This window comes from Sinocyclocheilus grahami, unplaced genomic scaffold (genome assembly GCF_001515645.1).
Source record: "Sinocyclocheilus grahami isolate Dianchi unplaced genomic scaffold, SAMN03320097.WGS_v1.1 scaffold83.1, whole genome shotgun sequence".
In the NCBI taxonomy this organism is placed as follows: domain Eukaryota; kingdom Metazoa; phylum Chordata; class Actinopteri; order Cypriniformes; family Cyprinidae; genus Sinocyclocheilus; species Sinocyclocheilus grahami.
The window spans coordinates 1,329,075-1,346,206 of record NW_015505262.1 but is presented as its reverse complement, the minus strand read 5'-3'; the positions used below and the strand labels follow the sequence as shown (position 1 = coordinate 1,346,206).

Sequence of the window (17,132 nt, the reverse complement as noted above, 5' to 3'; positions counted from 1 at the left end):
TACTTTTACATAACAGCTTTGCATGTGACATCTCAGTCATAGACTATTGTTGTTTTATTAATCTTTTTTTTTTTCTGCAGCGTTTTGGTTGGCCCCATTTTTAAATGTGCTATATAAATAAACTAAACTAGAGGCACACAATTTTGAATAGTTTAAATGTGTGTGTGTGTGTGTGTATATATATATATATATATATATATACACACACACACATCTTTTTATTCATTTGCTTTTTTTTTGGAGGGGGGGGTGTATAAAAAAAATATATATAGTTAATAAATAAATGCAATAAAATATATAAATATAAAAAAATAAAATACTGTCAAAATACTTGATCACTAAATTTAATTTAAAGTATATTTATTAAGTTACATAAAAAATTGTAATCGAATAGTTCTGGTTCTGAATGCAGTGTTCGGTTAATAATTTGTTGGTTTACATGTCAGGAACCGTTTCTAGTAGAAAGATGTCACTTAATGAATGTACTAAATATAATATAGTTTAATAAAAGTTATGTCATGGTAGTTTTCTAAAAGAAAAAAGGAAAACAGAGGGCTTGCTATATTGTGAATTATTTTATGTTGATTCATAACTATTTTCTTCAGCGAAATAATTAAATAATGAAAATGGCATAACCCAGAGTTACTCGTTTCATTTTCATAAAGCTGGTGTTAATGCAAAGGTGTTTGTTTAAAAGTCAAGTAAGCTCAGGCATCATGATTTACAGTCATTAGGTTCTTTTGCATTATGCGTCTGATCTCAAGAGTTTCTCTTGTTGTCTTCTATCATGGGGGACTGTAGGGTCTCTCCAGCCCCACGTAATTACCTCTCCAGTGCTATTTTGGCCCTGTGGAGTTTTAATCATTCTCAAGCCTACTTAAACCTGTGTCCTATCACATGAACTTGAAGCATGAATATATAAACAACTGAAAGTTTACTGCAAATGTTGCATGCATTCAGAGCAACATTCATATCAACATTTACTATTTAAATACATTCCTAACTAAACAAAAACAACAGTGGTGCTTAAGACAAGCATCACGATTACTATTGCTTGGGATTTAAAGCCTGATGTACAGTATATAATAGTCATGATGTATATATAATAGAATAAAAAATGGAACAGCTTAGACAAAATATAAGATAGTTTTCATATGTGTTTTATCATATTTGATACATCAGGCCCATATGGTATGATATAATGAGAATGTAGCTCACATTCAAGGACGAAAAAACAGGCCTAAACTGAAAAAAAAGCAATTTGGCAGTTTTAATATTCATATGGCCAAAACGTAAGCTGAAATTGTGATAGCTTGTAATGGAAATTAATAAGAATTTTATAACTTTGGCCCTGTGGAGTTTTAATCATTCTCAAGCCTACTTAAACCTGTGTCCTATCACATGAACTTGAAGCATGAATATATAAACAACTGAAAGTTTACTGCAAATGTTGCATGCATTCAGAGCAACATTCATATCAACATTTACTATTTAAATACATTCCTAACTAAACAAAAACAACAGTGGTGCTTAAGACAAGCATCACGATTACTATTGCTTGGGATTTAAAGCCTGATGTACAGTATATAATAGTCATGATGTATATATAATAGAATAAAAAATGGAACAGCTTAGACAAAATATAAGATAGTTTTCATATGTGTTTTATCATATTTGATACATCAGGCCCATATGGTATGATATAATGAGAATGTAGCTCACATTCAAGGACGAAAAAACAGGCCTAAACTGAAAAAAAAAGCAATTTGGCAGTTTTAATATTCATATGGCCAAAACGTAAGCTGAAATTGTGATAGCTTGTAATGGAAATTAATAAGAATTTTATAAGACTACTTGCATAAAATCATATAAATATCAGTTGTCACTTTATATCGCCCAATAATATGTCTTAGTAAGATATTTGAATGCTTTCATGAAAGCTCTGTAGTTTTAATTGAGGGGGGAAAACATATAATGCCATTCATGATCATTTTGAGACAAATATTTATAAACAAATAAGGCCTGTTGATACATTTTAACATGATTTTTCTAAAAAAATAATGTATGGATAATCAAGTCACCTTTAATTGAATAGCGCTTTATACAATACTGATTGTGTCAAAGCAGCTTTACAGGGATGTTTAATCATTTAAACCTAAGCTGCGTCAATTTAGTAAATGTTCATCTTGAAATATTAATAACAGTATGAAAATTATTGAAGATTTCACAGCAAAAATACGTGCACCTTAACCTGAAGGTGGACATTTTTCTTTACAGGCCTTAGAAATGTATGTATCAAATACAATACAGTAGGCTTTAATAAAGTAGGGTTAAATATATATTTTACAACAGCTCATTCTGTATTCTCATTTATTATTTTAGACATATTCTTCAACCTGTAGTCAGTGAATGATCAATGCAGTGGGGTTTTGCCCTGCATGACACAGCCAATCCATCATGCAACAACAGACCCTGGTTGAAGCTGTGGTCACGCTGGTCTGGTAGAGAGTACATAATTCACAGTTGATTTACTTGCTTCTGGTGGTCAGAGCTCAGTGATGTGAGGACAAGGTGGTCGCAGTGTCACGCATTGATCCGGCTCACTGACATTATACCAACAATCACAGACAGCTAATAAAAAGGTTCCTTAACAAGAGCATTTAAACTCGCTACTTAATTCCTAATACGTCACATTATTAAGAACAGAAGAATAAGACTTTACTGTTATAATTACTCAAAAAATTAAGTCTATTAAAAATATAAGGTAAAAATGATCAGAATAAAGACATGACTGTTGTAATACTGAGAAAAAATGAGTAAAATCATCTGTTAAGGGTTTCAAGAGAGGAAGCCCATTACTAGAACAGTTCAGTTGGGGACTGCATATGTAATACCAGTCTAATGAATTGCCCAGGAACATCTCTACATCCTGTTGATGTGATATTCTGATCATTGGCATATAGTCTAACAAAGGCCACAATTCAAAAATTCGAATCAATAGTACATCACAGCCACAAAACAGCACTAAGACTGGCTTCACAAACCCACCCGACACCAATCAAAGCCTACACATGCTCATTACAACGTAAGGTAGAACTACATCTGCACAGAAATAGATTGTTTTAACAAGACATTCATGGTGAAAAGGAACAGACCAACAGGTCTCTTCATTAGTTTATTAACATTGAAATTGTATCTACATACATTACCATACTCGATGCTCTCTGACAAGCTGAAATATTTTTTCCATTCCATTATGTAACTCGATTTATATTAATGCCCAAAATTAAATGTCAAAATCTTTTTAGTCTAAAAATATTATTTCGTATCATTTGACGTTTCAACAAGTGCTGCAAACAGTTTCACAGAAAAAAAATAATAATTGTGCTGGCCACAGGCTAGATTGCTAACATTTCCAATTTGACACATTTAGTGAACCTTGTAATACAATGGTAATACATTGCTTCCCTAAGGAATATCATAAAGTAGCATTATATGCTTCTAATAGGTATTAAAATGTCATATCTGCCAGCGTATACTACAGGTATCTGGTACAATCAATAATGAATCATTTACCTCCCTTTTGAAATACTGTAATTATAACATTACATTTTCGCTAAACTGTTTACTTGCTTTAATTTTTTTTCTTTCATTAATTAACTTGTAAATGACATAGTATAAGATTATCACCAAACAATGTTCTGAATGAAGGCACGACTCTACAGGCAACAGATAAGAAACATGGAATTTCAGAAATCAAAATGAGCACCAGTCTGTATGTTTTCCTTGTTTACAAACATAACTACTTTTATTACGCTTTGGCATTTTTATACACTATACTATTATCAAAACAATTACTATCCAAAAATTGGAAAAACACTGTCTGCATTCATTTTTGTTTTACATGGAATGTAATGAAGCAGTCCACAAAAATGTGACCCTGGACCACAAAACCAGTCATAAGGGTCAATTTTTTGAAATTTGAATTTTTTTTTTGTGGAAAATGAATAAATAAGCTTTCCATTGATGTATGTTTTGTTAGTATAGGACAATATTTGGCTGAGATACAACTATTTGAAAATCTGGAATCTGAGGGTGCAAAAAAAATCTAAATACCGAGAAAATTGCCTTTAAAGTTGTCCAAATTAAGTTCTTAGCAATGCATATTACTAATCAAAATGTATGTTTTAATATATTTACAGTAGGAAATTTACAAAATATCTTCATTAAACATGATCTTTACTTAATATCCTAATGATTTTTGTTATAAAAGAAAAATCAATAATTCTGACCCATACAATGTATTTTTGGCTATTGCTAGAAATATACCCGGTGCTACTTAAGCCTGCTTTTGTGATCCAGGGTCACAAAAATAGAGGTTTGTCAGTGTGTGTGTTTTTTGCATCGTTTGGCTCGGGTCTCTCTCTCAGTGTGTGCTTGTGAAGTGGACTGATATTGAGCACTGAGGGATTGCAGGGCTTGAACTCGCTGTAGGCATTTACTGAGCTCACTTTCACATGCCTGGACCAGTGCTGATGTCCTTTCACCGTCCCAGCCCAACACCTCCATCATGACCTCCACTCGATGCCCTGCTACCATCTGCATTAAAAATACATTCATATGAGACAATAACACTAAACCATATGGTTTTAAATATGCAAATACAAAAATGTCCCTGTTTTTATTACATAATTACTATTTTATAAAATAACAATTAATTATTAGGGTTTTTATAAAAAAATTTTTTATCAAACTGAATAACAGATTAATTATACTCCTGTGGCTGAAAACAGTAAGAGACCCCTACTAATATATGACTGAAAGTTCAGTCAACATGACACCACAATTAACCCTAAGCAACGTCTATTTTTCACAAACCAATCTCCAACCAAGTTCTGCCTTACTTTTATTTATTTTTTCTTGTTGAATATCCTGTTTCACTCTGAAATGTTGTATTACGCAGGAAGAACAGACTTTGAATGATGTTCATATTGACTTCCACTCACTGGTGTGAAATAATGATAAATATGCTTAGTTTTTACACCATTCTTAAGAAATTGTGGGAGGTCTTACAACACTGTCAGATGTCATACCTGTAGCTCTTCATTGGATAGTCTGGTCTCTGGGTATTTTTTGTCCTTCAGGAGCATTAGTGTTGTGGAGCTGAACCCTGCTGCGGCCTCCACCTGCACCCCATCTGTCTCATCAAGTCTAGCGCCTGCAGCAATGACAGCGGTTAACATCCTGAAAGCACTGGAAAGATTAGGGCTGTCACAGCAACAGATAAGCTGTTGATCATCCAAGCTGCTACTTTTCTTCATTCCACCAAGTACTGATAAAATGAACTAAGAAATGGCTAAGCGATGCCATCTAGTGGGAGCAGAGTCAAAGCAACATTGAAGGAATAGTTCACCCCAAAATGAAAATTTGCTGAAAATGTACTCACCCTCAGGGACAAACAAGATGTAGATGAGTTTGTTTCTTTATCAGAACAGATTTGCATAACTTTAGCATTACATCACTTGCTCATCAATGGATCCTCTGCAGTGAATGGGTGCCGTCAGAATGAGAGTAATGACAAAAACATCACAATAATCCACACAACTTCAGTCCATCAATTAAACATCTTGTGAATTGAAAAGCTGCATGTTTGTAATAAACCAATCTATTATTAAGATGTTTTTAACTTTAAACTGTTGCTTCTGGGTAAAATAGGAGTGTTCTATCCGTAAAATTGCTTTCTCATTAAAAAAAGGCTTCTTGTCTAAATCAGGAGAGAAATATGCACAAATCAAAATGGTTCTAAACAAATATGTTGGTGGATTTTGATATGAGATAACAAGAAGGGATGGACTTTTTCACTGTCTGAAACTTTTATGGATTATGGGCCCGTGTTCTGGTCAGAAACAATGGTTTTAAAGTTAGAATGCCTTAATGGTGAATTTGTTTCTTACAAACATGCAGCTTTTGGCTTCACAAGACATTAATTGATGGATTGTAGTTGTGTGGATTATTGTGATGTTTTTATTAGCTGTTTAGACTCTCATTCTGACAGCACCCATTCACTACAAAGAGGATCCATTGATGAGCAAGAGATGTAATTTTCCAAAATGTGTTCAATGAAAGAAAGAAAAAAACAACAACTAAGGAACCATTCCTTTAAATAACTTGCTGTGACTTTACTTGGGAATTTTTCTTGTATTGCTGGTATCTAAAATATGTCCCTACTATCTTCTTGTGGGTCCCAGGTGCTTTCTCGCTCCATGGCTTTCAAATAGAGCCTCAGTAACTCTTTGGACTGTCTCTCTTCTTCCCTGCGGTCCAGCATTCTCTGCAGCGTGTCCTGTAGGACCTGGGTTTTCTGCTGTGAGAAGTCCAACACTGCAGCCAGATCTGAGCATGGCACATCAATCAAACTCTGTAACACACATTTAAACAATTATTCTCTGTAAACCGCAGTACAACATTGGCTGTTTACACACTATAATCATACATGTAAATGATAATAGTCAGATATATCGCAAAATAAAAAGCCACTAAGCCAGAATCACACAGACCTGTAGATCTGCCTCGGACATGAGGATAATACTGGCCAGGTCCTGTCTGAGCTGTCCTGCCAAACTGCGCCAAGATTCAAACCCATCAACAGTGTCTTTTCCATCTACCTCCAGATCAGTGGACTTTCTGCAAGGCTGTGCTGTCCCTCCAGCAACTAGACAAAATAGACCTGTTTAGATTAGTAAGTGTGCTGAACAAATATAAATAAATAAATACATAAAAACAAAATCCTGGAATAGGTTATATTTCACCTTGATGAGAATGCATCCATATTTCGTCGGCATGTAACAGCATGAATTTTGTATTTGCTGGCAGACACATGAAGTAAGCCTCATCTTCCACAATAGTCCCATCAACTTCTAGCACCACTGAGACTGATGCACTGGGTCTGAACCCTAGAGCCTCACCACCTGTGGGTGACAGAGATGAGGAGAATGTGTCAAATAACAAATAGAGCATAGGATGAACAGTCAACTTTTAAAAACAGAGAGAGAGAGAGAGAGAGAGAGAGAGAGAAATTAAACATTCCTGAATCAATTCCGAAAACACGTATATAATTTTTTTTTATGTTGAATTATTAATTTTATATATATAATTTAGTTTATACTTGTCATTATTATTACTTTAATTACTAATAAGTAATATTACTAATATTATTTATCTAGTCATCTTTAAGTTCTAAAATTATTTTAAACTTGACTCTAACGTATATTTTCAAATTATGCCTACTACGAAAAACACTTTAAATGACCAAATCATCTATTTCATAATTTCATCTGAAAAGGCTATTTACTCCGTTCAGGCTGAAAGGTACTCTATTTTCAAACACACCTTTTATTTTGAGCTGATCCAGAGAGGTTACCGCCAGTCCATAATGCTTCTCTCGGCTAATGTTACACACTTTACACGCTTTTAATTCTGCCATGATAACAGTCAAAGTTTAAAGTGTATAATTAAGTATCTTCAAAGCTTCATACTTTGTTCTTGGATATTATTTTTGTGTCTAAAACCTCATAATCAAACCTCACATTACACGTAATACTGTCACTATAGTCTCACAAAAAAATGGAAAATAAATACATTTCGGCTTCCGTGTTTTGAAAGGTGCTGCTCGAATCGGTAACAGCTCGTTGACCTTGCGATGTGAATGAATCGTTCTTTTGATTCAAATCGTTTAAATGAATCGGTTGAACCGATTCACAAAGACGGACTGAGCTCTTATTCACTTTTCTGATCTCGTTTTTTGAAACGAACAGTTCAAATGAACCGATCAATGCAAATGATTCGAACTTCATATCACTAGTTCAGACTAAAGTAATCGAGCACTGCTGAAGAATCAGCGTCCTTAGCCTTCTGGCTAACAGCTCTGAGAAGATGGCATCCCCGGACCAACCTGACCACCAAAATCAGGTAGTTGATAACATTCATCCGTCTAACAACATGCATTCAGATTGTTCGGCCGTGGACCTGCATAGTAAATGCACAATTTGGCACGCTTTAATTATTGGTAAGCTCATAATCTGGCAGTCCCATATTGTTTTGGAAAAGTTTTAGCTGATTTGCTAGCGCCCTGTTCACTGTCTCATCCCATGCAGTTAGACAGATGTGTGTGACAGGACTTGGGAATTTTTCTTGTATTGCTGGTATCTAAAATATGTCCCTACTATCTTCTTGTGGGTCCCAGGTGCTTTCTCGCTCCATGGCTTTCAAATAGAGCCTCAGTAACTCTTTGGACTGTCTCTCTTCTTCCCTGCGGTCCAGCATTCTCTGCAGCGTGTCCTGTAGGACCTGGGTTTTCTGCTGTGAGAAGTCCAACACTGCAGCCAGATCTGAGCATGGCACATCAATCAAACTCTGTAACACACATTTAAACAATTATTCTCTGTAAACCGCAGTACAACATTGGCTGTTTACACACTATAATCATACATGTAAATGATAATAGTCAGATATATCGCAAAATAAAAAGCCACTAAGCCAGAATCACACAGACCTGTAGATCTGCCTCGGACATGAGGATAATACTGGCCAGGTCCTGTCTGAGCTGTCCTGCCAAACTGCGCCAAGATTCAAACCCATCAACAGTGTCTTTTCCATCTACCTCCAGATCAGTGGACTTTCTGCAAGGCTGTGCTGTCCCTCCAGCAACTAGACAAAATAGACCTGTTTAGATTAGTAAGTGTGCTGAACAAATATAAATAAATAAATACATAAAAACAAAATCCTGGAATAGGTTATATTTCACCTTGATGAGAATGCATCCATATTTCGTCGGCATGTAACAGCATGAATTTTGTATTTGCTGGCAGACACATGAAGTAAGCCTCATCTTCCACAATAGTCCCATCAACTTCTAGCACCACTGAGACTGATGCACTGGGTCTGAACCCTAGAGCCTCACCACCTGTGGGTGACAGAGATGAGGAGAATGTGTCAAATAACAAATAGAGCATAGGATGAACAGTCAACTTTTAAAAACAGAGAGAGAGAGAGAAATTAAACATTCCCGAATCAATTCCGAAAACACATATATAATTTTTTTTATGTTGAATTATTAATTTTATATATAAAATTTAGTTTATACTTGTCATTATTATTACTTTAATTACTAATAAGTAATATTACTAATATTATTTATCTAGTCATCTTTAAGTTCTAAAATTATTTTAAACTTGACTCTAACGTATATTTTCAAATTATGCCTACTACGAAAAACACTTTAAATGACCAAATCATCTATTTCATAATTTCATCTGAAAAGGCTATTTACTCCGTTCAGGCTGAAAGGTACTCTATTTTCAAACACACCTTTTATTTTGAGCTGATCCAGAGAGGTTACCGCCAGTCCATAATGCTTCTCTCGGCTAATGTTACACACTTTACACGCTTTTAATTCTGCCATGATAATAGTCAAAGTTTAAAGTGTATAATTAAGTATCTTCAAAGCTTCATACTTTGTTCTTGGATATTATTTTTGTGTCTAAAACCTCATAACTCACATTACACGTAATACTGTCACTATAGTCTCACAAAAAAATGGAAAATAAATACATTTCGGCTTCCGTGTTTTGAAATGTGCTGCTCGAATCGGTAACAGCTCGTTGACCTTGCGATGTGAATGAATCGTTCTTTTGATTCAAATCGTTTAAATGAATCGGTTGAACCGATTCACAAAGACGGACTGAGCTCTTATTCACTTTTCTGATCTCGTTTTTTGAAACGAACAGTTCAAAAGAACCGATCAATGCAAATGATTCGAACTTCATATCACTAGTTCAGACTAAAGTAATCGAGCACTGCTGAAGAATCAGCGTCCTTAGCCTTCTGGCTAACAGCTCTGAGAAGATGGCATCCCCGGACCAACCTGACCACCAAAATCAGGTAGTTGATAACATTCATCCGTCTAACAACATGCATTCAGATTGTTCGGCCGTGGACCTGCATAGTAAATGCACAATTTGGCACGCTTTAATTATTGGTAAGCTCATAATCTGGCAGTCCCATATTGTTTTGGAAAAGTTTTAGCTGATTTGCTAGCGCCCTGTTCACTGTCTCATCCCATGCAGTTAGACAGATGTGTGTGACAGGTGCAGGCACAGAGAATAGCGCATACAGGACATTCCACTGCAGATACCAATGTGTCAGTCTCTGTGAAATAATACAGGCGCTATATGGACAGTTATCCAGTAATGTGCAGTCAGGGGTCGTTGACCTAAAAACATGACACATTACACATTCACCCCTCCATGTGCTCATCTGTCTCAGTAAAGAACTCAATTTGATCTGTATACAGTCGACATATAAGCATTATTTATGCAATGTATCAGCAACGATTTAAAGAAATAGTTCAACCAAAAATGAACAGTCTGTCATCATTTACCCACCTTCTTGTTGTTCCAAACCTAAAGGTATGTTAGGGATATGATACTTTAACATATTCAGGGGTGATGCAAAATAGTTGAAAAATCAGTAATAATAAAAAAAAAGCCCCCATCAAAGTATGTAAACACATTCATTTCAATTGCATTCTTGACTGAATTAGTATCAGAACATGTCTCTTATTTGTTTCAGTCTGTGTGCTTATATGCGTTATATTTCTAATAAAGATATTTAGAAATGATATGAATTGACATTTTCATTAATTACATTTTTATATTTATTCTTTTTTATTAATACTTCAATCTGTTAATTCAACTTTTATTACTTCTATTTTTCTTTACTCATCTTCTAAAATGTTAAACTTGACTCGTACTCATATTGTTCTTTAAATTATGTAAAGTACTTTGAATTATTAAAGCTTAAAATGTGCTATATAAATCAACAAGGAATAAAAGGGATAACAATCTTTCATCATGTTTTAATTATTTTAATTGGGACACGAGACCAGATGTTAGGCAGAAGGACATCCTCAATCACTATTCATTTCCAGTGCATCTTTTTTCTATGATTTATAAATTTTTTTCAACTGATGACAGACTTTTCATTTTTGGGCTTGCAATCTTATTAACTAAATGTTCTTAATGAATTTAATGTCTCAGCTTGTCTCAGCAGGATGTGGATCTTGCATTATTATTCCTGTACATTTTCCTCTATTAAAATACTGTTATGGAAACGTTTGTCATAAATACTTGCATAGCAAATATATGAATTTTATGACTGTTTAAGATATGCTTATTTTTAATTAGTTTTTTTTTTGGAAGTATGTTGTATTCTGTAGCTGAGTTTTGTTCGATCAGTGTATCAACCCTGTTGGTGCAGTGTGAAAATAATTCTTATCACACTAAATCTGTTGCCATCTTTCTTTAGAATGTTTGAAGTGTTGCCGTTTGTTAGAGTGTGTTTAACCAGCCTGGATAAGAAGTTAAGTGTGATGATATTTGGTCTGTTTCTGAGAGTAATGAGATGCCTTTAGTTACAATCAGGTTAGGACAGTCAGACAGTTAGGGTTAGTGGAACTTGAGTTTAACCTTAAGGCAAATTTAGTTTTGTATGGGCAAAGAGACATAAGGACAATTAATCAATGTGCCATCAGTTTATCTCAGACTTATTATAGGTAGATCCTGTCATTTCAGCCCTTAATTTGCTCTTTGATGATGCTATTTATTGTGATTCATTTCTGAATATAAAGGAGGTGACTTTGTACACTACCATTCAAAATGTTGGCATTGGTAAGACTTTTGGTTTTGAAAGAGAGACTTATGGTTTTGAAAGAAGTCTCACATGCTCACCAAGGGTGCATTTATTTATTTCAGAAAGACAGTAAAAATCATAATATAGTGAAATATTGTTGCAATTTCAAATAACAGTTTATTTTTGTTATTTATTCCTGTAATGGCAAAGCTGAATTTTCAGCGTCTTCAGAAACGGTTCGATGGCATTTTGTTTTCATCTTCGCTCCATGTAATACCTAAAGGAAGTGTTCTTAATCGCAATACTGCTTTGTCCACGGAGGTTACGGGAAACAGCTCTAATTCAGCTTTCCCCTAAGCGCCACCTGCTGTCAGCGAGTGGATTTACACAGACTTATATTTACATTCAGCCTGTGTGCAGAAAACAGACCAAATTTGCATGCCCTGCTGTAAATTTTGACCGGTTGATGGAAAACAAGCTTATGTGGATTCTACACATTTAACCAATTCAGATAAGTTATCTAGAATTATTTATGGAGCAGATAAAATACATATAATCATTTATTAATCAATTATCATTTTGACTTATATCTTTTCTTTATTTAAAGGCTGAAATGTGAGGTTTACCTTTTTATTAAACTTTTTAAAAGCTTTATTTGAACATCTACATTAGATATTTCGACATGCTATTAAACTGTTGTCAGTCAAGTTGTCATTTAAAATCCGAACATCATTGGTAATGTTATTGTTTTAGTGATTATGCAAACAAAAAGTCCTTTTATTTGTTGTTTGTTGATTTCTAAATGTAAAACTTGGTGAAGTGATGTATGTGTCATTACTTTTTTAACATCTCCAGCACATTTGAACAATACCGTGATAATACCGATAACCGTGATCATTTTGGTCACTATAATCGCGATAATAAATTTTCATACCGTTACATCCCTAGTTGGAATCTCTGTCATTTAGAGTCTGTACTGTACTGCAATAGACACATGTGGATGTCATAAATTCTGCCACTAGATGGCGCTGTAACACAATGCTGCTGTTTCTTTCAGAACGCTGCTCCAGCCAAAGACGCGGCTCCAAGAGAAGCGCAGGTAAGTGATTGTGAGTCAGACTAACTAGCACACGTTACTCTGTACAGGGATTTTATAGGAGTAGAATCAGTTTGAAACAATTAATAATATTTGAATTCATTTGGTTTGCATTGTTTTTACCATATGCATTGAACGCAATGGGAACAAACAGAATTTAGCAAAAATTGTATTTTGTACTGTTCTTACTGTTATTTACATATTTCTTCTTGGTCATTGCTGCCTTTATTATATTGCTGTTTTTGTAGAAACAGTAACTCAGATGTTGCTGTATTTTACACAGAATTTACTACTTTATTAGTCTTGTTGGAGTCTATAGGTACACTACTGTTCAAATGTTTGGACTCAGTGAGATTGAATGTGTCCTTTCTGAGAAAAAATAAATATTTAAGGACACATTAAATTGATCAAAAGTGACAGTAGAACATTTCTACTTCAAACAAATGTTGTTTATTAGAACCTTATACTAAGCACCATTTCCACAAAAATATTAAGCAGCAGAACTGTTCTTAACATTGATTATAATAAGCATATTCTTGAATCAGCATATTAGAATGATTTCAGAAGGATCATGTGAAACTAAAGACTGGAATAATGGCTTCTAAAAAAATCAGCTTTACCATCAAAGGAATAAATTACATTCCGAAATATTAAAATAGGAAATGTTTAGTTTAAATTGTAATAATATTTCACAAATTTACAGTTTTTATTGTATAAATGCAGCCTTTGTGAGCATGAGAAACTGTTTTCAGAAACATAAAAAAAAACGTACTAACGCCAAACTTTTGAACAGTAGTGTAGGAGCATGATTTTTCATTGATAGAATGTAATTCTCAACATGTCAAAGGTGTCATTGACTGATTTTCTGAAAACAATTGACCATCAATTAGTAGATGATTTGCTAGCAGGCAGTTTTGTGTTCACTGGATATGATTGTATATGAATATGAGTAATGCTCACCCATCCTCAGTAGCGGAACTGCTCTCTATATTGTATTGCTTTTCAAGTAGGAAGTTCTTGGATTATCTATGGCACATTTACTATCATTGGACAATTAGGCTGTGTATTGTGCGGTTTTGTGTGATGTGATTTTCCGCTATGAATGATATCTAGCCATGCTCAAAGCACTGTCCTTAACAGCGGGGAAAAATGTTGATTATTAAGGCTTCTTGGCTTTCTAACTGCTTGACAAGTCCCCCTTTTTTCCTTTGCTTTTCTCTATTTGATGAGCTGTTCTTTCCCAGTTAAGTGGATTATTACAGCTCTGGATAATTCATGTCACAAGGCATTATTTGGATGGGGTGAATAATTGAAATCTGTGTCTGAAAGGATTTGATGTGGATGAGAGGAAGGGCTGGAGGGAGGCTCTGAGCGCGAGTGCCGGGGTGTCAGGCTGGGGACAGCAGTCACGTTAACAGGTTCTGACTCACCTCGCCGGATGGGCGGCCCTCGCTCCTCGGTGGCAGGCGACTCTGGCTGGAGTCTGAGCCAGAGCAGGTTTGGACCTGCGCTGCACTCTGGCCTGTCAGTCAAACCCAGTACCAGTCGTGTTCTGGGTTGAGCTCTCGCCTCCAGGGGCTGTCCTTCCTGGCCTGTCCCTCTCCCACACACTGCACACTACTTCATTATTTCTTTATTTAACCGCCCCCTCACTTTTTCCTTTCCTTTCCTTCCTGTTCCTTTCCTTCTCCATTTCCTTTTTCACTTTCATTTTTGTTCTTTTCTTTCCATTTTCACTTTTATTTTCATGTCCTGTACATTTCCCTTTTTTCCACTTTTATTGCCCTTTGCTTATGTTTTTCCCTTTACATTTCCCTTTCCTTTTCATTTCCATTATTTTTCTTACTTTTACTTTTTTACCTCGTCTTTGCCTTGTTTATTTCCTTTAGTTGTGTTCTTTTCTTTCCATTTTCACTTTCTTTTTCTTGTCCCTTTACATTTCCCTTTCCTTTCATTTTCTTTACTTTCTGCTCTTTGCCTTTGTCCTTTTTTTTCCTTCTACGTTCTACTTTTTCCTTTATTTTTCTCCTTTTCTGTTCATTTTCATTTGCATTATTTTTCCATTACTTTTGTTCTCTATGATTTTCCCTGTTTATTTTTACTTTCAATTCCATTTTCCCTGCATTTTCCCTTTCCCTTTCCATTTCCTTTCATTATAATTTCCTTTTCCTTTCTTTCCTTTCTGTTCTTTGCCTTTTCCATTTTTTTTACTTTCTCATGTTTTCCTCTTTATTTCCCTTTCTTTTTCTCTCCTTTATTCTTATGCTTTCCTTTCTTTTCTATTTCTTTTTCCTTTCCATTTTTTGCCTTTTCCCTGTCCTTTTCCTCAATCTGTTCCTTTTCCTGTTCCCTTTCCTTTTTCTTTTTTCCCCCAGTCTACATCTGAAAGTCATAACCATAGGCATATCAGCATTGAGGTTGCAAAGGGGTATAAAGCCTCCATGTTCTGCCTTTTTGCAACCCTAATCAGCATTTATTATTAAATCACAAAATGCCCATACATTCCCAACTGAGTAACATGCCTGAATTTAGATGTAGCAACAAAAGCCAACGATTTAACCATATTCAGGCTTGGTAGAGTTAAAAATCAACCCCCTAAATCACCTCAGGCTGTCAGAGAACCATGTTTGTCAGCTCTCTTGTTTGCCTTTTAGACTTCTGTGGTGGGCTTTCTGCCTCAAAGGTGTGTGAAAGGTTAAATATCTTTCCCTCCAGTGGTGTTTTGCAGTACCCTCCTGCGATCTACCGCCAATGACTGTAACACTCAGCGTGTTGGCATGGTAACTGCCGGCTCCATGGGACGCTCTCCCATCCTCGCTCTGCCCGCTGGGGCTCCACCGTGTGCCCCAAATATCACTGGCCTCCTGTGGAAAGAGCGAAGGATGCAGGAGCAGAGGGAGGAGGTGAAAGGAGGAGGGAGGGGGAGCAAAAAAAGGAAAGTTGTCAGAAGAACAGCCCACTCTCGCCGCAACTTCAAAAGCTCCCCTTCCCCAGGATATTAAGCAACTGTGATGAAAAATTTAGCAAGCGTTAAATAAGGCGCTTTGAAGTGATCTGTTTTGACTAGGCAGTCTCTGAATTTCCGGAGCCCCTCTGCTATCACCACCATGCTGGAAAAAAAGAGACAACATCCCTAAAGCCTAGGAATTGGGGTCTGCCTGACGAAATGCCAATGTTGACATTATAGCCAGTGGCATTGGTCATTGCGTTGACTTGGCGCTCATTTACACCATTATTTTCTTTATATCGTACACCTAGCTGTTGCCACTTGCGCTCCAGGCATTGGAATTAACACATCTGTTGCTCGAATATTGGTTTTGAAATATGCTTCCACCTTGCAGGGATTTGCGTAAAATAACACAGATGGCAGAAATAATAGGTGATCCACCAGGAGCATTCATTTATAGGTGAGGTTTGATTTGTGGGTCACTGTAGACATTTTGGGACAGCATTTGTCTTTTGTTTCAATTTCTTTGGTTCCTGATTATGAAACTTGAAAGTTAATTATTGAGGGAATGAGGGGTGGTTAGCCAGTAATAACCCAAAAGACTTACTCTGTGCTCACTTTCAAACTGTGCTGCAATTTAATTTGCCTGGGGATCCATCCTCGGACTTTTCACTTTTTTCCCCCCCTTTGCTCATTACTTTAATTGTAATTGTAATCCTTTATTGGAGCTGTCTGCAGTAAAGGAGAGTTATGGTTGGCATGGGGGCACGGGCCACAGAGATATTTCATGATTGTTGGGGATGATGGTCACTAGGTGGGAATGAGCGGGCCAATGAGGGGTCTCTCAGTCTTGAGAGATTGCCTTGAGGATCTGACTGGGTTGATTGAAGCAGCACACCTTGGCAGAACATATTTTCCAAAGGTGCCAGTGCCCAATCTGTTTCTTGTTCCCAGCATTTCATCAATGTTTTTTGCTGGAAAATGTAATTCCGTCCGCACCAAAACCTTATTAAATTTACCTTATATTTGTATAAAATCCTTCTGAGAAAAAATAACTAATATCTTGTGTAAATAAATTGCTATGAATTAAAATATGTATGTAAATATACACTACCTTTCAAAAGTTTGGGGTCAGTTCGATTCTTGCAAGGACGCATTAATGTGATTACAATTGAGAGACATTTATAATGTCACAAAAGATTTCAATTTCAAATAAATGCGTTCTTCATCAAAAAATCCTGAAAAAATGTATCACAGTAGTTTTTACTTTACTGTATGCAGCAAGAAATCTTACCTATCCTGAACTTGGAAAAAAAAAATGCATATATATATATATATATATATATATATATATATGTATATATGTATATTTATGGTTTATTTTGGTTTTGTCTGGGTGTG

General features: G+C 35.6%; 3 protein-coding genes across 4 annotated transcripts in view; 1 reads left to right on the top strand and 2 right to left on the bottom strand.

Moving 5' to 3' along the window:
* Positions 1-4,295: 4,295 nt before the first annotated feature.
* Positions 4,296-7,483, bottom strand: LOC107586560 (DNA fragmentation factor subunit alpha-like). Its single transcript, XM_016273984.1, has 6 exons — positions 7,390-7,483; positions 6,810-6,968; positions 6,558-6,712; positions 6,229-6,418; positions 5,094-5,218; positions 4,296-4,599 (listed from the first exon to the last, which is right to left on the bottom strand). The coding sequence occupies exons 1-6, from the start codon at positions 7,481-7,483 to the stop codon at positions 4,384-4,386; spliced, it is 939 nt and encodes a 312-aa protein (XP_016129470.1). The 3' UTR covers positions 4,296-4,383.
* Positions 7,484-7,905: 422 nt separating this feature from the next.
* Positions 7,906-17,132, top strand: part of LOC107586529 (peroxisomal membrane protein PEX14-like) — a 72,735-nt gene continuing 63,508 nt past the window's right edge. The window contains exons 1-2 of one of the 2 annotated variants that reach the window (XM_016273938.1): positions 7,906-7,968; positions 12,746-12,787. In XM_016273938.1, coding sequence (XP_016129424.1) covers positions 7,933-7,968; positions 12,746-12,787 — 78 coding nt within the window. In that variant the 5' untranslated portion in view covers positions 7,906-7,932. Of the gene's footprint in view, positions 7,969-9,868; positions 9,940-12,745; positions 12,788-17,132 lie in introns of those variants that run through there. The other variant, XM_016273937.1, reaches the window with a different exon arrangement.
* On the bottom strand, positions 8,194-9,653 carry LOC107586530 (DNA fragmentation factor subunit alpha-like). Its single transcript, XM_016273939.1, has 4 exons — positions 9,367-9,653; positions 8,804-8,962; positions 8,552-8,706; positions 8,194-8,412 (listed from the first exon to the last, which is right to left on the bottom strand). Exons 1-4 carry the CDS (start codon positions 9,458-9,460, stop codon positions 8,206-8,208), a joined length of 615 nt encoding a protein of 204 aa, XP_016129425.1. The 5' UTR covers positions 9,461-9,653; the 3' UTR covers positions 8,194-8,205.

Bases quoted from the DNA above. Each gene is read 5' to 3' on its own strand.
- LOC107586560 (XM_016273984.1), bottom strand. From the start codon at position 7,483: ATGGCAGAATTAAAAGCGTGTAAAGTGTGTAACATTAGCCGAGAGAAG. The intron at 6,969-7,389 runs GTGTGTTTGAAA...TGTCACCCACAG, and splicing joins GGATCAGCTCAAAATAAAAG to GTGGTGAGGCTCTAGGGTTC. The intron at 6,419-6,557 runs GTCTGTGTGATT...TGTGTGTTACAG, and splicing joins TGTCCGAGGCAGATCTACAG to AGTTTGATTGATGTGCCATG.
- LOC107586530 (XM_016273939.1), bottom strand. From the start codon at position 9,460: ATGGCAGAATTAAAAGCGTGTAAAGTGTGTAACATTAGCCGAGAGAAG. The intron at 8,963-9,366 runs GTGTGTTTGAAA...TGTCACCCACAG, and splicing joins GGATCAGCTCAAAATAAAAG to GTGGTGAGGCTCTAGGGTTC. The intron at 8,413-8,551 runs GTCTGTGTGATT...TGTGTGTTACAG, and splicing joins TGTCCGAGGCAGATCTACAG to AGTTTGATTGATGTGCCATG.